This window comes from Hemiscyllium ocellatum, chromosome 37 (genome assembly GCF_020745735.1).
Source record: "Hemiscyllium ocellatum isolate sHemOce1 chromosome 37, sHemOce1.pat.X.cur, whole genome shotgun sequence".
Lineage (NCBI taxonomy): Eukaryota > Metazoa > Chordata > Chondrichthyes > Orectolobiformes > Hemiscylliidae > Hemiscyllium > Hemiscyllium ocellatum.
Window position 1 is genome coordinate 20,578,146 of NC_083437.1, and position 20,215 is coordinate 20,598,360.

The following is a 20,215-nucleotide window of genomic DNA, read 5'->3' on the forward strand; positions in this document are numbered from 1 at the left end:
CTTCTTTAAATAGCATGGGATCTTTAATGCTGGGTGAAGACACAGCAGTGGCCTCAGCAGTTTAACTTCCTGAAAGACAGCAACTCTGATTATGCCATATTCTTTTACTAATGTGGTGAAGTATCAGTCTGGATTGTGCACTTAAGTCCAGGAGTGAGAACTGAAATTATAGGTCAGAGTGTTTTAAAAACAAGGCCAACGCATGATCAAGGGAACTACTGGCTGCTTTGGTATTGTGAAATTCAATGCACAATGTACACGAGCAGCTGTTATAGTACTGAGAGTCCACATGATTATAAACTTCTTCTTTGATTAGTCCCACAGTACATAGAAAGCATTCAACAGTAATTAATTTCTTGGCTTCGAAGAGCCTACTGGGAGACTGGATAGTGCAATGAGTGAAGATGTTAGCCAGGAAATGGAGTGCAGGTTTAAATTCAATCCAGATGAAGGGGATGAAAATCTTCCATCTCTGCTGATGGAAGTGTGAGACTGTCAAACAGCATTCTCAACCCAGTTCCTGGTGGGCATGCACACAAAATAAACTGTCCCTAAATTCAGCACAAAATGACTATCAATATGTTGGAGATTACCAATAACTTGCATTGGACTGGACCTGCACAGTATTGTAACTACAAGTCATCAGAAACTGGAAATTCTAAAGCAAGGAACCTATCTCCTGACTCCCATAGCCTGTCCACCATCTATGTAGCACAAGTCATGAGTGTGACTGAATACTGACCACTTGTCTGAATTGGTGCAACTCCAAGACTCAAAATGCTCAATATCATCCAGAACAAAGCAACCAGCTTGACTGGCATCCCAACCACCACTTTCAACGTTCATTGCCTCCACCACTGAAGCAAAGTGACAGCAGTGATTACCATCCACAGGATGCACTGCAGCAACTCACCAAGACTCATCAGCATCTTCCAAACTTGCAATCTCGACCACATAGAAAGACAAGGGCAGCAAACACATGGGAACATCACACGAGCAAATTTCCTACCAAGCCATGCACCATCCTGACATGGATGATATATTGCTATTCTTCACTGCATCAAATCCCTGGCATTTTGTACACCACACCTAAGGATTGCCACAGTTCCAGAAGGTGGCTCTCCACCACCTTCTCAAGAACAGTTAGGTTTGGATAATGAGTGCGAGCCTAGCCAGTGATGCCCAAACCATATGAAGTATTTTTAAAAAAACTTGGGATGAAATGGGTATGCTTCTCTCAAGTGGAGGCTGAGACAGAGGAAACACAAGATTGAAGATTGAACTTGTATTCAACTCAAGTGTTGAAATTGAAAAAAATCAGAGGAATTTCAATTATCTGAATATCAATTATCTGAATTTCGGATTATCCGAAGATCTCAACATCCTGATAGAAACATTACAACAAAGACGCGTTTCCAACACTGATTGCGTCTTTTGTTTACACTGATTAAAAGTGAACTGCCTTACTGAAATGCTGCCAAAAACAGTCCTGGACATCGATGGGAGCCCAGGCACCGTCTCCAAGTGACTGACCTCCCGCCTTCTCTCTCTCCCTCCCCCACACTTTCCCTGGAGTTCTACACAGGGGTGTACCTCTGGAGGCTGTTTGGAGACATACCACACACACACACACCCAGTCCCCAAAAGGCAGCAGCAGTCAGCAGTCTTACTGTTGGTGCCCAGTTGCCCGGGTGGGAGGGCACAGTGGGTGGGGTGGGGTCAGATGCAGACAGGATTGGTGTTAGATGGGGTTGGGGGGAGGGGCGGGTTTGGACAGCAGACCGGGGTGGAGGAGAAGAGATGTGGAGATGCAGGTTGGGTGGGGTGGGGTGGGGGGGGGGGCGCACAGGGTGGCAGGGGCTTGCATGCGGGGTGCGGCTCCCTCATCTCCTGAACAGGGAGTGGACTTAGCAGAAAACTCCGAGCCCCTCAGGAAAGGTATTGAATCAATTAACCAAATAATGGTGCCTGTCCATCTCATTCGGATAATCGAGGTTCCTCTATATTTAAAATGAATAGAATTATTTTTCTCAGAAGTAATCCCCCCTCACCTTGCTGAACATTATGTTCACCAACAAACAAATGCATTCAAATAATTGTGTTTAAATTACATTTGTTTCAAACCGTAAATGTTTTACTGCTATGAATGCTTCAAAAGATGAACAAAAGACAATAAACTCACACTCCTGTGATCACTAAAGAGCACTGGATTCACACCCAGTAACACCTAGATTTTAAAAACTCTTCTTTTATTGAGATTCCTCTATGGCAATGACCACCTGAGAGAACTTTTGGTCTTGTATCCATCCCCAATTTCTTCTGTTCCTATAGTGGAGCTGCTATGCCATTACATTCCCGAAACCTCTCCATCCTTGGAAATGGACTTATGGTCAAAGGTCAAGATTAGTGTGGTGCTGGAAAAGCACAGCAGGTCAGGTAGAATCCGAGGAACAGGAAAATTGACGTTTCAGGCAAAAGCCTTTCATTAGGAAGTTGATTTTCTTGCTTCTTGGATGCTGCTGTGCTTTTCCAGCACCACTTTCATCTTGACTCTCATCTCCAGTACTCACTTTCGCCTTATGGTCAAAGGTCTTTTTCTTTGCAAATTTCTCCATGAAGGATAGGTGACACAGAATGGTCCAACTACTTAAAGTGTTCCACAGCAATGAGGCCGGACATATCCTTCAGAACACTGAGAACAAGTAGAACCCCAGTACAAAGTGAAACATAGTGCTTGCACGCCAAGATTCTACTCACAGCTTGATGCAGCCATATCAAAAGGTGGCTACGAGGATGAGGGTAGCGTTGGTTACATTCTTTCCCACCTTATCACAAGTTTTGTACATCTTGTCACTGTGGACATGGGCTATCTTAGACCTCCAGATGAAGTGGAAAATGGCTCCAGTGACCGCAATGGCACAGATTCTGGGAATGGGCAAGACCTGCACTACATACAACAACAGAATGCCTCACATCTGATGACCTGGTTTTTACCACAATGAAGAGAGAGCAATACTGCCAATATTTCACTTTCTGCCTCATCTTGTGATAGTTCTTCCCAAGGTTTTGCATACACCTTGGCCCCTCTGAACTATATCCCCAGCACCTTCTGGTAATCTGTCCAGATGGCAAAGGGGATATTGGATTGATTGGCTCAGTTCCTAAAGAACATGGCCTTGCTCTTGCCTCGGCTCCCAAGGCCAGTTTGAATTGGTAGCAGATGCTCATGAGTCTGCGCAATGACAGCTGATCCGAGCAGAAAATGGTGACGTCATCCATGTACAAAGACGTTTTGACCTGCAGGCCTCTGCTGCTAAAATAGTTACCCCATTCAGGCTCGCATCCTTCCTGATGGACTCAGCAAAAGGCTCTACACACAAACGAGGGAGGAGAGTGTGGGCAGTCCTGCCTGACTCCAGATCTCATCAGGAAGCTGATTCCCACCCATTAACTGAGAAGGCATTGGTATAGGCAGTCGGATCCAATTGTGGAATCCCTTCCCAAAGCCCATTTTGAAAAGCATATCCCACAGGTATGTGTGCAATATCCTATCAAAGACTTTCTCCCGGTCCAGGCTGTTGAGGCAGGCATCCGTCCCATCTTGCACGTAAGTGATTATATCCCTGAGGAGTGTGAGACTCTCAAAGATTGTCCTGCCCGGTATAACACAGGTTTGGTCTGGGTGAATCACCGATCCAAGAGCAGACCTGACGCAGTTAGCAATGACCTTAGACAGAATATTGTAATCCACATTCAGCAGTGAAATAAGTTGTCAATTTCTAAATTCCTTCCTCTTTCCCATTCCACTTGCAGATGCAGATGATGGTACCTTTCCTAATGGATTTGCACACACTATCTGATAGAAGCATATTCATGCACCTTCAGCAGACTCTGGCCAAACAAGTCCCATGGAGCTGAATACAATTCAGCCAGTAAGCTGTTTCTTCCAAGGACTCAAGGGCCTTGGTCAGCTCATCCAGAGAGAACAGCTAGTCTGGCCTCTTCTGTACACAGTCATCAAGCACCTCTGTGATAAACTTAAATGAAGACAGACTGATTAGCAAGGTTAGATCTCATGGAATACAGGGAGAACTAGCCATTTGGATACAGAACTGGCTCAAAGGTAGAAGACAGAGGGTGGTTTTTCAGACTGGAGGCCTGTGACCAGTGGAGTGCCACAAGGATAGGTGCTGGGTCCTCTACTTTTTGTCATTTATATAAATGATTTGGATGCAAGCATAAGAGGTACACAGTTAGTAAAGTTTGCAGATGACATCAAGATTGGAGATGTAGTGGACAGTGAAGAAGGTTACCTCAGATTACAACAGGATCTTGACCAGATGGGCTGATGGGCTGTGAAGTGGCAGATGGAGTTTAATTCAGATAAATGCAAGATGCTGCATTTTGGGAAAGCAAATCTTAGCAGGACTTATACACTAAATGGTAAAGTCCTGAACAAAGAGACCTTGGAGTGCAGGTTCATAGCTCCTTGAAAGTGGAGTCGCAGGTAGATAGGATAGTGAAGGCAGCGTTTGGTAGGCTTTCCTTTATTGATCAGAGTATTGAGTACAGGAGTTGGGAGGTCATGTTGCAGCTGTACAGGACATTGGTAAGGCCACTGTTGGAATACTGCATGCAATTCTGGTCTCCTTCTTATCAGAAAAATCTTGTGAAACTTGAACGAATTCAGAAAAGATTTACAAGAATGTTGCCAGGGTTGGAGGATTTGAGCTACAGGGAGAGGCTGAACAGGCTGGGGCTGTTTTCCCTGGAACGTTGGAGGCTGAGGGGTGACCTTATAGAGGTTTACAAAATTATATAGAGGCATGGATAGGATAAATAGACAAATTCTTTTCCCTGGGGTCAGGGAGTCCAGAACTAGAGAGCATAGATTTAGGGTGAGAGGGGAAAGATATAAAAGAGACCTAAGAAGCAACTCTTTCAAGCAGAGGGTGGTACGTGTATGGAATGAGTTGCCATAGGATGTGTTGGAGGCTGGTACAATTGCAACATTTAAGAGGCATTTGGATGGGTATATGAATAGGAAGGCTTTGGAGGAATATGGGCCGGGTGCCGGCAGGTGGGACTCGACTGGGTTGGGCTATCCGGTCGGCATGGATGGGTTGGACCGAAGGGTCGGTTTTCATGCTCTATGACAACTACGTAGCTATGAAAGCTGAGGTAGCTCAAGTGAAGTGGGATACAATGCTAGAGGAAGAATCAATAGAGACAGGGTGGCTGACAGCAAAGGCAATATTTCATAATATATACATTCCTATTATAAAGGAAAATTGTAAAGTGAGGATCTATCACCCGTGGTTAGTTTAAGAAATTAAGAAAAGCATTAAAATTAAGAAAAAAAAGCACATAACTGCACAACAGATTTTCTAACACGTCAGATACTTGGCTAGAATACAAAGAATGGCACAGAAGGACTAAAAAAATTAATCAAGAGAAAGAAACAAGGTATAAGAGGAAGCTAACTCTAAATGCAAAAACAAATAGTCAAAGTTCTGACAGGTATTTAAAAAGAAGTGGAGTGATCACCCTCTAGAAACAAACTGGGGATTTAATAAATGATACGTTAAAAAGAGTAGATGAAAGCAATAAAATAATTCGTTCCTGTCTTCACTACAAAACAAAAAAAAACAGATCAGTAGTATTTGTAAATCAGGACGTGAAAGTAAGAACTTAGCAAAATCACAATCACAAGGGAAGTGGTACTAACCAAACTGATGAAGTTATGGATTGACAGGTCTGGGTCAAAATGGACATCATAATTAGGTCTTAAAAGGGTGGCCAATGAGGTAAAATGAATTGGTCTAAATTTCCTAAAATTCTTTGGATTCTGGAAAGGTTCCGTCAGGCAGCAAAGTACCGATTTTTCTATTTGAGAAGGGCAAGAGGCAGAATAACTGATCCTATATGTCAGTTAGCTCTATATCTGTCATGAGGATGATATTCAAGAGGTTACAGTTGGGCACTTAGGAAATCTCAATAACTGGGAAACTTTTGACTTTGTGAAAGGAAAATCATGTTTAACCAAATTGTTGAAGCTTCAAGAAAGAGGAATGTGCGCAGTGGATAACGGGGAGCCTGTAGGCATACCGAACTTGGGATTTCCAGATAAAAAGTTAGAGTACAAAGTAAGAATTTATGGTGTTGGAAGTATTATGGACAATGGTGTAAGGATGGCTGGCAGAAAACAGTATGTTTAAATAGGTCTTTTTCAGATTGACAGTATGTGGTGTGCGCAGCTCTGAAGGAGTCTGTGCTCGGGCATCAGCTTATCACAATTTATATCAGCTGCTGAGATAACAGAGTGAAGGCATGACTGCTAAATTTTATAATAACCTGAAGCTGGGTAATTTGGCAGATGCAGTATAATGTGAGAAAATGTGAAGTTGTTCACTTTGACATAAAGAATTAAAATGCAGACTATAACTTAAATAGAGATCAACTGCAAAATCCCGAGGTATAGAAAGATCTAGGTGTTCAAGTGCAGGAGTTGCTCATGATTAATGAGCAATTAATTATGGAGGCTGCTGGAAGGCTATTCTTTACTACAAATGCAATTGAAAATAGAAGTAACAATGGCTCAGTTCGAGTCATACAGCATAGAAACAGACCTTCGGTCCAACTAGTCCATGCCTGCTACAATCCCAAACCAAACTAGTCCCACTTGCCTGCACTTGGCTCATACCCCTGAAAATGTTTTTTATTCATTTACTTATCCAAATGTTTTTTAAATGTTGTAGCTGTACACATATCCACCACTTTCTCTGGTAGTTCAGTCCACACACAAACAACTCTAAAAAATTGCCCCTTATTTTTTAAAATCTTTCTCCTCCTCACCTTACAAATATGGCCCGAAGTCTTGAAATTCTCCACCCTCGGGGAAAGACACCTTCCACTCACCTTATTTATACCCCTCATTATTTTATTAACCTCTATAAAGGTTACCCCACAACCTCCTATGCTCCAGTGAAAGAAGTCCCAGTCTATCCAGCCTCTTTGTATAACTCAAACCTGGTAAATCTTTTCTGAACTCTCTCCAGCTTAATAATATCCTTCCTACAACAGGGAGACCAGGACTGGATACAGTACTCCAAAAGAGACCTCACCAATATTCTGGACAACCTCAATATAACATCCCGACTCCTATACTCAAAGATCTGAGCAATGCAGGCAAGCGTGGAAAACGCCTTCTTAACCACCCTATCTTTATGTGACGCAAACTTCAACGAATTATGTACTTGAATGCCTAGGTCTCTCTGTTCCAAAACACCACCTAGGGCCCTATCATTAATTTTAATATTGCCTGCCCTTGTTTGTTGTACCAAAATGCAATACCTCACATTAAACTCCACTTGACAGTCTTCAGCCCATTGGCCCAATTGATAACCACCTTCATTGCCCACGATACCACCAACCTTGGTGTTGTATGCAAACGAACTAACCATGCCTTCTATATTCTCATCTAAATTATTTATATATTTTATTTATCATTTATATATATGGGGCATTGGTGAGACCACAGCTGGAGAACTGTGTACACTTTTGGTCTCCTCATTTAAGGATGTAAGTAAATGCATTGGAAGTGATTGAGAGAAAATTTACTAAATTGATACTTGGAAAGGGTATTTATCTTGCTTCCACTGATATAGGAGAGTGAGGAATCATTTCCAGCAACTGTATAAGATCCCAAATTATCTAAATTAAAAATCATACATCGCCAGGTTATAGTCCAACAGGAAGTACAGAAAATGTGTAAATGCCTGATTCAGCTGCACTACTCAAAAGGTAGAGCAAAACATCATCCGATCACAATGCAATGCCACCCATGCTCTCAAAACCAATCATAACCAAAAGCTTATTCCTCCAAATAAACCTGTTGAACAATAAACTGGTGTTGTGTGATTATTACTTTGTCCACCCCAGTCCAACACTGGCACCTCCATATCTGAATTATCTTGACAAGGTGGATGTGGAAAGGGTGTTTCCTCTCACTGGTGAGTCCAAAACTAAGGGATGTTGTTGTAAAATTAGTGGCCACGTTTTGAGAACAGAAATAATGAGGATAATTTTGAGTGCATTTTTGTGCGACTTTGGAATTTTCTGTTTCTGAAGACAGTGCACGTGGGAAAGTTGAACATTTTTAAGGCCCAAGATAGATTCTTGTTAGACAATGAAATTGAAGGTTACCCAGAGGAGGTAGGAATGGAATTCAAAACAAAACCATCAGCCATGATCTTAATGAATTAGGAGTAAGTTCAAGATTCCTAATTCATATGTTTATATGTAACTAGTCAGAGTTGAGAAAGCTTATGTCAAATCAATTCAAGCACCTGATATGAAGTCCTCTAAAAAGCAACAATGGAGCAGTCCAAGGTCCAGACTGTTTGACTGGATTGTCACAAGTGATTGTCACACTGCTGAGAAAACTGAAAATAGCAAGATGAAGGAAGTTTGCTGCTTTAAGATCAACATATACTTGTTCATCTCTTTGGTTTCCAAGCGCAATGTCACAAAATACAGCAATAATAAACTATACACTTACCTTGCCTGGATCATCCTTGGACCGAGGCACTTTCAGGAAACATTTATTTAATGATAAATTGTGTCGAATGGAGTTCTGTAAGAAAACACAAAGACCAATATTTAAAAATAAAATCAAATACCAAGTGAAATAATAGTAAACAAATATAGCAATAGGTAATTCAATAGCACAACCTAAAATAAAAACACTGATACTAGTAGTGTCAGGTTATCTATCAATGGTTTCTTAACTGATTCTTTCCTGGAAATGCAAGACAAACACACAGTATCTAAACTGAGGAATTTGGAGTAAGGTCCATCTTAACTGGAAAAAGTGGAGGCACAGCAGTAATATTGACAAAGTTTGTAGCCTTACATTTGACACACCTGCGACACAGTAGAACTAAATAGGATATGCAGGAAAGTGCCAGACCATGACAGTTGGTTGGGGGGGGGGGGGGGGGGGGGAGGGCATTTGTTCAGAAGAATTAAGGATATCTGTTCTTAGAGTCAATGGATTGGCAAAAATAAGGTGAAAACATTTGTTCACTTGTGAAATGTGTGGCAGTACCTCTTTTTGACTCAGAGGGCTGGAAGCTGTGCATATTTTACAGTTGGATGTTGGATAACTGAATTTCTCATTTATAGCGAAGACTCTTAACAAAACTCATACTTAATAGGAAAAGAACTTGTACTTTAATAAGCTGAATGGATGTAATAGAACATGCCTGATACATTTTCATGTGTACCACACTGAGGAGATTTGAATGTATGAAGCTCAGCTCCAGAATCTGGATTGTTCTGAAATGTCACTTTCTCATTACCCTTACAAGCTAGGAAAACACAAAGGCTGAATTTGGAGATAGTAAGAAAGTTTGAAGATGTTCATACATGAGAGAGAGAGAGAGAAACATTCTTTTGTAAATTACATTCACTGACCTAAAGGTCCAAGAGACACTAGCTGAGAGAGAGGGAGAGTGAGAGTGAGCAAGAGCAAGCATGCGTGAGAGAACATGAAAGAGACGGCGAGAAAGTGGACAGGCAAGTGAGGGAGGGAGGGCGGGCGAGAGCGGGCAAGCGAGCAGCGAGAGAGGGAGGGTGGGCGAGAGAGGGAGGGCGGGTGAGGGGGAGGGAGGGAGGGCGGGTGAGAGGGCAGGAGAGAGAGGGAGGACGTGCGTGCAAGGGAGGGAGGGCATGCGAGCGAGGGAGGCGAGGGAGGGAGGGCGTGCATGCGAGGGAGGGAGGCGGGCGTGCGAGGGAGGGAGGCGGGCGTGCGAGGGAGGGAGGGAGGGAGGGAGGGAGGGAGGGCGGGCGAGGGAGGGCGGGCATGAGGGGGGCGAGAGGGGGGCACGGCGGGCGAGGGGGGGCACGGGCGGGCGAGAGGGGGGGCACAGGCGGGCGAGAGGGGGGGCACAGGCGGGCGAGAGGGGGGGCACAGGCGGGCGAGAGGGGGGGCACGGGCGGGCGAGAGGGGGGGCACGGGCAGGCGAGGGGGGCACGGGCGGGCGAGAGGAGGGCACGGGCGGGCGAGAGGGGGGCACGGGCGGGCGAGGGGGGGGCGGGCGGGCGGGCGAGAGGGGGCGCGGGCGAGACAGAGAGAGCGCGCGCGGGCGAGACCGAGAGCGCGCGCGCGGGCGAGACCGAGAGAGCGCGCGCGGGCGAGACCGAGAGCGCGCGCGCGGGCGAGACCGAGAGCGCGCGCGCGGGCGAGACCGAGAGAGCGCGCGCGGGCGAGACCGAGAGAGCGCGCGCGGGCGAGACCGAGAGAGCGCGCGCGGGCGAGACCGAGAGAGCGCGCGCGGGCGAGACCGAGAGAGCGCGCGCGGGCGAGACAGAGAGCGCGCGCGCGGGCGAGACAGAGAGAGCGCGCGCGGGCGAGACAGAGAGAGCGCGCGCGGGCGAGACAGAGAGAGCGCGCGCGGGCGAGACAGAGAGAGCGCGCGCGGGCGAGACAGAGAGAGCGCGCGCGGGCGAGACAGGGAGAGCGCGCGCGGGCGAGACAGGGAGAGCGCGCGCGGGCGAGACAGGGAGAGCGCGCGCGGGCGAGACAGGGAGAGCGCGCGCGGGCGAGAGGGAGAGCGCGCGCGGGCGAGAGGGAGAGCGCGCGCGCGGGCGAGAGAGCGAGCGCGAGAGTGTGAGGGTGTGAGAGCGTGCGCAAGAGACAGAGAAAGAGTGAGACAGAGAGAGAGGGAGACGGAGAGAGAAAGAAAGAGAGAGAGAGACACAGACAGACAGGATGGAAGCTGCAGGAAAGGTTAACTCTTTGTGGCGTGATCTGAGTGCAGACTTGCTTTTCATGGTTTGATTCCTGATGAAGGGCTCATGCCCGAAACGTCTACTCTCCTGCTCCCCAGATGTGCCTGTCTTGCTGTGCTTTCCTAGCACCACACTCTTGACTCTGATCTCCAGCATCTGCAGTCCTCACTTTCTCCAGCAAGTGAATGTGTGCTGTTTCCTGGAGCTCAAGATCCAGGAACGTTATGAATTTAATTTGCATTTTGGGAATCTAAGATTTTTTTTAAAAATGCATTATGTAGGACAACGGAACTGGGCATTTTAGCTGAGCAAGGTTACCTCATGACCTTTTCCACATTGTTTAGACTACTTTCTCGTTATGATGTTAAAAAGGAGCTTATCTAGTACAGGCATTTGGCCAGGCTTGATCAGAGTTTCCCACTTTGATGTGCATGTAGCTTAATTCGTCAAGCATACTCACACCTGTCAATCAGTTTCACTTCCTCTACAAACTTTTGCCATTTTATTGCTGCTTATCTGATTAAGGACAAGTGGTGATTTTTGTAATCTCAGTAGCAATTTCTGTATAAAGACAGCTTGTTCACAGCAATAAGGGGAGTAGTCTGAGAGAGCTCTTCAGGGTAAGAGCTGGCGCCGCTACTCTACTAATGGTTTTAAAACCTTAATTCAAGCCTGGCTTGTAATTCTGTGGAATAGTGTAACATTGATGTCATTGGTAAATAAAGGTAATAATTTAAATTAAACTATCTGTAAGAGTTTCATATTCCAGACAACCACAGAGTACGATCTCCAGGACAAACCAAGAGAGGCTAACAGGTAGAGTCCATCAGGGATTTCCTGAGCTGTCTCGAACAGGGACTTCAACAATGTCACTGGGCTGGTATTCCAGAACACCAGGCCAATATTCTGGGGCCAAAGGTTTGAGCCTCACCATGGGAAATGGCGAAATTTGAAAGCAATAAAAATCTAGGATTAAAAGCTCGAGTAGAGAATAAGTAACTATCAGCAGTTGTTGTAAAAACCTATCTGATACATGTCCTTTATAGAAGGAAATCTACCATCTTTACCTAGTTTAGTCTACTGTTATGCCAGACCCACAGCAAAGTGTTTGACCATTAATTGACAAATACCCATCTGTACAATAAGGGTTGGGTGATAAATGACAGCTCAGCCAGCAGTGCCCCCACTCTGTGAAAGAATGACAAGTATTTGCATTGATATAGGAGCACGGTAAAGTGACAGAATGTGGACTCTCAGCATTTTAAAACAAATTCCAACTCATTTTTTATTCTTGAAAATGCATAAAGCTAAGTATAAGTTTCTCAGTAAGGGTCATATTGCATGTTAATTTATTGACCATGGATGTCAGATTATTGGGAAGTTTTAATCTGTAATTGCTCAAACTGATTTCACTCAACCATGAAACAGGTAAGTTGATTGGAAACTCTCATAGCAATGGGGAGAAGTGGTTTTAACAAGTGCACTTTTCCACCTCAGGGATCTTCCAGCAGTTTACCCAATTAGCCACTTTTTCTGGGTGGTGGCTTGGGAAGCTATTTAACTAAATAGGATACAGCAGCCCAAGTCTGACTGAATATACAACTGGAAGCCAAAACAGACACACCATGGCTTTGGATCACTAACTTTATTAAGTATCTCATAGGATAGCATTTTTTATATCATTGTGAAACATTGCCTGCATAATCCTGCATTTGTCTAAGATACACTGCAGAATTCATTTAAGAAATTAGAGGAGCAAACCTAGCTACAGTCATTTGTGAATGTGTGGAGATTGCATATTGCAAGATTAAAGGCTGGTATAGTATTTCTGCAAATGTCAGTAATATTTTTTCTAATCAGATAGCAGGAATTCCTCTGATCAACATAAATGGTTTCATTTTATTGGCCAAAAGTCACTTCCTAGAGCTTAGTTCATAGTGACAGGCAAGCAATTGGATGGAAGTTGGTAAAGTTTAAATTTACCCCTTTAAGTAGTATTTGCAGGATACTTGATGCTTTACTTTGCAGAGCAAAGTGACGTGACCATCAGTGCTTTGTGGGGTGAAGCAACAGGTAACCAGAGACATTACAAATGTAACAGCACTGGATCACAGTAATAAAGCTGTTATGCAAGTTACACTGATGTACAATATTAGGCACATAAAAGATAAGTGTAAAGGTCAGGTCCTTTCTGTTGAGTCATATGAGAACTATTTGGTTGGTGGAAAGTAAAATAATCAAAGGCATATGTAGTGATTATTAGCTGATGTAGCAAAGGACAAGGCCTGAGTTTTTTGCTAATGTTTATAAAGCAGCATGGTATCACATCATTAGAAGTATATAGAGTCAGAGAATCAGTTTAAAAAGATAAGGAAAGAATTCTTGCAAATGGCTTCTTAACAGCTAAGTGCATTTATCCAATAGCTAAATTACAGAAATTAGAAGCCTTTGGTTTGAGCTGATTTTAACTGTAGGATGGACTCAAAGGGCCTCTGATTTAATCATTCTATGATTCTAATTGAATATCAGTTCCAATGAATTGGGCAAAAAGGAAGCAAAGTTTAAGATTCCAGGTTATTAATTATCGGCTATGAATGAAATTATTATGTGAGGCCAGAAAAATTATGCAGTGGTCAAGTTAATGCCTCAAGGAGAGGAGAGAAAAGGAAATAGAGCCATACATTATTATTGAGCACTCAAGGTGGTGTTTTTAATGCAAACATGATCCTTTACAGTCACTGAACTTGGCAGAGACTGACACCAACATATATCACTTCACGGTTATTTTTGACAATCAATCACAATGCCAAACATCTTTCCATCTAAGCAAAAAATTCAAAATTAAAGAGGGAAAGCACAATTATTTCAAATAAGTGTGAAGATAACAACTTAATATTTCTGAACTAGGAAGAACGTAATGCAAAATGTCAGGAAATGTACTTTGCATAACACAAGCACAATTTGGATTCTCCAGAGGATTCCAAATTTCTTCATCAATAACAATATTTCTAGCCACTCTAAAGAAAAAAGATACTTAATCCCTTACCACATCCTCAGCATTACATTTATACTCACAACAGCAAATTATTTCTCAAGTACAGTCACTGTAGTTATACCCACAAACACAGCAGGTGAAAGTAAGGTGTGCAGATGCTGGAGATCAGAGCTGAAAATGTGTTGCTGGAAAAGCGCAGCAGGTCAGGCAACATCCATGGAGCAGGAGATTCGACGTTTCGGGCATAAGCCCTTCTTCAGGAATGAGGAAAGTGTGTCCAGCAGGCTAAGATAAAAGGTAGGGAGGTGGGGCGATGGAGATGCGATAGGTGGAAGGAGGTCAAGGTGAGGGTGATAGGCCGGAGTGGGTTGGGGGCGGAGAGGTCAGGAAGAAGATTGCAGGTTAGGAAGGCGGTGCTGAGTTCGAGGGATTTGACTGAGACAAGGTGGGGGGAGGGGAAATGAGGAAACTGGAGAACTCAGATTTCTCCAGTTTCCTCATTTCCCCTCCCCCCACCTTGTCTCAGTCAAATCTCTTGAACTCAGCACCGCCTTCCTAGCCTACAATCTTCTTCCTGACCTCTCCGCCCTCACCCCACTCCGGCCTATCACCCTCACCTTGACCTCCTTCCACCTATCGCATCTCCATCGCCCCTCCCCCAAGTCTCTCCTCCCTACCTTTTATCTTAGCCTGCTGGACACACTTTCCTCATTCCTGAAGAAGGGCTTATGCCCGAAACGTCGAATCTCCTGCTCCTTGGATGCTGCCTGACCTGCTGCGCTTTTGCAGCAACACATTTTCAGCCACAAACACAGCAGCCAACCCTACACAGTAAGGTCCCACAGGTAACAATAAGATCACCGGTCCTTAAACTGCTTTGGTGATTTAGTTCAGAGAATAATGTTGACCAAATGCCCAGCTGTTTATTTGAACAGGCGAATTGTATCTCAGTTGAATATTTCATCTAAAAGACAACACCTCCAATAAGATAAGCTCATAAAGATGATGCAGTCATGTGTTAACACATAACGACACTTAGAGGCAAAAACGACTGCCAAATGAGATAAGCCAAGACCTGGTAGTATTGTAGTAAAGCCACCAGACCAGTAATCCAGAGGCCAGGCTAATGTACTGAAGACATAGGCTCAAATCACACAATGGCAACATGTGGAACTGAAATTCAATTAATTCAATCTGGAATTTAGAGTGAGTATTAGTGACAATGAAACGATCATTGGCTGTTACAAAAACCCACCTGGTTCACTAATATCCTTTAAGAAATCTGCTGTCTTGACCTGGTCTACAACAATCTGACTAACTCCCAACTGTTCTCTGAAATGGCCTAAGCACTACTCAAGGGCAATTAGAATGGGCAAGTACTGACACCCATATCCCAGGGAAAAACATAAAAACAGTTACTGAAGGAGATTCTGAGAGATAGAATTGATATGCATTTGGAGAAGCAAAGACTGATTAGATATTGTCAGCATGGCTTTGTGCATGGGAAATCTCTCAAATTTGATTGAGCTTTCTGAGTATGTGACTGAAATGATAGATGAGGGGAGATAGTAGACATTGTCTACATGGATTTTATTAAAGTCTTTGACAAGGTTCGGCATGGTAGACTGGTTAGTAAAGTTACATCACATGAGTTCAAGGAGAACTTGAGATGTTAAGGGGTTAATTTGCTCTGTTGATCTGTAAGAAATTGGATGCCCTGCAGGGGGTAGGGTAGTATGTTTCTCTGTCTTGCAAGTACAATTTGAAAAGTTTACATCACCATCTCCTATTATTCAGAGTAAATTTACATCATCATCCCCAATTCAGAATCAATAAGAACATTGCAGCTACAATTCTGATTACTCCCTGCAGTTAAAAACAATGATTTACACCAAATCTTGACATTAAGGAATGATCTAAATTACAGTGTTTCTGGAAATGATCAGGTCACTGCATTGTCTTGAGTGCCATGTGACTGTGAGGGTGTGGCTGGGGGTTGTCTTATGGGCATTACTGACTGTGATGTATGATTTTGTATTAAAAGGAAAAATGTTCCCTTGCTCAGACAGCTTCTCATGACATGCTTCGCAAACATTGGGAAGACTATTAAGTGATCCTCCAATACTGGTACTTGCTTAATAAATTTTGTTCACAGAAGTTGGTGTATTGCAGTTGCATGAAGTGTGTAAGAATCTCAAGAACTAACAAGCTTGCCAATTGGATACAAAATTGGTTTGATGGTTGGAGAGAGGGCGGTAGTGGAAGGTTGATTTTTTCGACTAGAAGCCTGTAACCAGCAGTGCTTCCAAAGGGGATAGATGCTGGGTCCACTGTTGTCTGCATTTATATAAACAATTTAGAGATTTCAGAGGGATGGTTAGTAGGTTTGTGGATGACACCAAAACTGGTGACATAGTGGACCATGAAGAAATTTATCAAAGATTACAAAGGGACCTTGATCTACTGCACTAATGGGCTGAGGAGTGGCAGGTGGAGTTTAACTTGAACAAACATGAGGTATTGCATGTTAGGAAGATGAAACAGGGAAAAGACTTATACGCTTAATGGTATTGCCTTATATAGTGTTGTCAAACAGAAAGGCCGAAGGGTTCAGGTATATAATTCGATGGAAGATGCAACACAGGTGAATAAGTGGATAAGTTGGTGTTTGACACACTTGTCTTCATTGATCAGACCATTGACTTAAGAAGTTGAGATACAATGTAGAGGATGTACAGAATGCTTGTGGGACCACTTTTGGAGTACTGTGTTCAAAACTGGTCACCCTGATCATTAAATTGAAGCAGGTTCACAAGAGATTTGCAAGCAAATTGCTGCGACTGGACAGTTTGCATTATAAGGAGAGGGCAGATACGCTGGGTCATTTTTTTCAACTGGAATGTAGGAGGTTCGAGGGTTGACCTTTTAAAATCATGAGGGGCATAGACAAAGTGAATAGCAAAGGCTTTTTCCCCCAGGGTGGGAGAGTTCAAAACTGAAGGGCATATTTTTAAGGTGAGAGGAGAAAGATTTATAAAGAACCTAGTGGCATCTTTTTCACCCAGACAGTGGTTTGTATATGAAATGAACTGCCAGAGAAAGTGGTAGCTGCAGGTGCAGTTACAACATTTAAAAGACAGGTGGATAGGTATCAGATTAGGAAAAGTTTAGAGGGATTGGAGGCAAATGCACACAAGTGGGATGAGTTTAGTTTGGGAAACTTGGTTGGCATGGATGAGTTGGACCAAAGGTCTGTTTCTGGGTTGTATGACTCTATAACCAATCACAAGTGTTAGTCTGACATTATTAATGACAACTATGAATCTCACCTAGCAGAACAATATTGTTTTGTTAAGCCTTTACTTAAAACATCCAATTTTGAGCTCTCCTAAAAGTGAGACTGTTCAGGAGTATAATTTCAAATGTATAATTAGCCTTCCTATATATAACCAAAGAGACCAACAACTGTTTTGAGAGTTGAGAAACAGCAGCCTTCCTTAAAAGAATCACATAAGCTAGCCTCTTTATCCTGTTCTCATTGCAATGGAGTCTAAAGGACCACAATTATTTACAGTATATATTAATGACTTGGATGACAAGTGAATGTACTATTACCACATGAGGAGAATCATCTGGGACTTTTTTCACAGGAGTGCACAAGGTTGAGGATAGACCATTTGGAGGTTTATGAAATCATGAGGGGTAAGGTAAGATGAATGGCAGATATCTTTTCCCTAGGGTTGGTGATTTCAAGACTAGGGGACAGATTTTTAAGGTGAAAGGAAAAAGATGTCATAAAAGACATGAAGGGCAACTTTTGTTTCCTTAGACGGAGCAGCTCACATCTAGAGTAAATCGGAAATGTGGGTACAGTTACAACATTTAAAAGCCATTTGGATAAGTACATGGATAAGAGCAGATTTGGAGGGATTATGGGCCAAATGCAGGCAGGTGGGACTAGTTTAATCTGGGATTATGGTCAGCATGGACTGATTGGACTGAAGGGTCTGTTTCTATGCTACATGACTATCACTATCTATCACTCTTTACTGAATAAGTTAACGATACATAATTTTACAGTCCTCACACTTCAAACAATATGGATCTTCCAGATATCACTAATACCATAGCCAGAATAATTAATTCTAAATTAACTATTGTATGCACAGAGCATCACATGAAATGATACTGGACACTCTTCAATATTTTATTACATTAAAAGACTGAAACTGTACTAAACTTTGACTCAAAGCCAAACTGAAAATTAACTAATTACTTAATACGCATGAACCAAAGACTGACCCCGATAGGACCAGTTGGAAGGAAGTACAAAATATTTCAGCAGCATGTTAAATCAGTGCAGACTCTGGAGAAGCATGTCCCTATAGAAGATTTGGAACATGCATTGTCAGTACCAAACTATCAAGTATCACTTGGAACTGTAATTACATCTAAGCAGCAGTATAAGTGAAATTTGTTTTGTAAGGCAGCAAACCTGGAAGAAGTGTCCTGTAATCACTCCTTTTCTGCAAGATGGTAACCTTGTAAGATACACACTCAACCACCCATTAAACTGCATGCAAGAATCAAAGATGGATCACAATTTCTAAACAATTTAGATAAAATAGAAGATAACAGAGCCATGAAAGACTAACAAACATATAAACATTCACTGATTTTGAACCAACATTAGAATGATTCTGTAAAGACTCAGCAACTTAGCAGACATCACAATATAGACTTGTTCGAATTGCGGTCATTTTTAATAACCAGGAATATTTCGAAGTCTAGATACATGGCGTCAAATTTTGACAAAACACTCCTGCCTCTGCTTATTAATGTGTTTGAGAACTACATATTTCAGGACAAAAAACTATTAATATGGCTGCTGCTTCATCTTGGAAATTATGAGATGGGACAAAATACATAGAAAAACCTTTATACTTGGGGACAGACAACACAGTTGCCATACAGATAGTCACAAGCAGAAACTCAAAAAGGAATGGTTATCCAGAGTGGAAAACATGTAAAGAATTAAATCATAATACTTGTACTTTGCAATTAATGATTAGCAATAAACTAAATCTAATTGTTGACAATTTATTAGGAGGTAAATAACACTCTTTAAGAGAGTGTGGAGATTGCAAATGAAAACAGGTCAGATGTCTGAAATTTAGTAGTAAGATGACAATAACATGTGGAGGGGAGCTGTTTTAAGTCAAAAATTCGAGAGAATATCATCTAAAAGGAACTGAGCAGCTGAAGATAATGCTCAATATCAAAGACTTTAATCCTTTCATTCAAATACATGCAAGTTTTGGTGGTCAACTCTAATATTCAGATCTTTCACTGAATAAACCTTTCTAGTCCTTTCAACTGTATCTCTTTAACCAACTTTCAGCTACCCTTCCCAATGTTTCAGCTTTTGGATCAATTTTTGTCAGATTATCCTCCTTTAGAAGAGTCTTGGGCCTCTACTTAAATGCAAGCTGTTTCCATTTTCATAATATCCACAATTAAAACTTTCCTCACTAAACCATTTTGCTGAACTTTTCCTTTCTTTAAACTCTTGCGCACACAAGGATAGTGAAGTAAATAAGCCTCAATACGGGGCAATCCTCAGAACCTTTTTTTGGGAGGCAAGTCCAATTTTCTCCACTTTGATGGCAAATTGCTGGATTATTATTGCTCTGAGCACCACCAGTAACTTATCCAGGTGACATCATCACAAGTCAGCATGCACATTTACTAACTCTGATTAAAGATAATGACTAGCAAGGAGTACAACAAAACTGATCCCTATCCTCAGTTCATTCATGATCACTTTTTGTTTGGATAGAAAACATAACAGGAACCCTGACTAAGTTACCTCCCGTTCTCTGTGACAGCTGCCCTTGGATAAAGGGTAGTAATTCTTCCTTTCATTCTCTAAAGTCATAGATCAAGACCTATTCCCGAGGCTTAAACAAAATCTAGGTTGACATTGCATTGTACTAAAGGCATAATGCACTGTAGACTGACACTCGGTTGAAACGGCACCCACACCACCTGCAGCCTCAGAAAGGAAAGAATAATCCTCACAACCCTGACATGTGTTTTTCCCCCTCAATCAACACCTTAAAACATACTATTTCACTGTTTATCTCATTGGTCTTTATGGGATGTTTGAGCATACATTGGGGCAACGTGTCTATGGTATATCAATGACTAATTTTAAATATACATGACAGGGTGTGAAGGGTACCCTAAAGACATAAAAGGTTTTCTGTATTTCAAGTCCTCTTTTTCACTAGCTCTATGCAGTTTTATTTCAGATGACAGCGTTGCCCAGCGGAACATTAGTGGTGCTCTTTACATTGTCTCTCAACAGTATGCAGTTGAAATTCTAAACTACAATGGTTTCTCTAAGCAGTACCAGCAATGCAG

The 20,215-nt window shown here is 42.6% G+C and overlaps 1 protein-coding gene across 10 annotated transcripts in view; it reads right to left on the reverse strand.

The window, feature by feature from the left end:
* Positions 1–20,215, reverse strand: part of foxj3 (forkhead box J3) — a 156,770-nt gene that overhangs the window by 55,968 nt on the left and 80,587 nt on the right. For all 10 annotated transcript variants that reach the window (XM_060852471.1, XM_060852480.1, XM_060852473.1 and 7 more), the window contains exon 3: positions 8,561–8,635. In XM_060852471.1, coding sequence (XP_060708454.1) covers positions 8,561–8,635 — 75 coding nt within the window. The remainder of the gene's footprint in view (positions 1–8,560; positions 8,636–20,215) is intronic.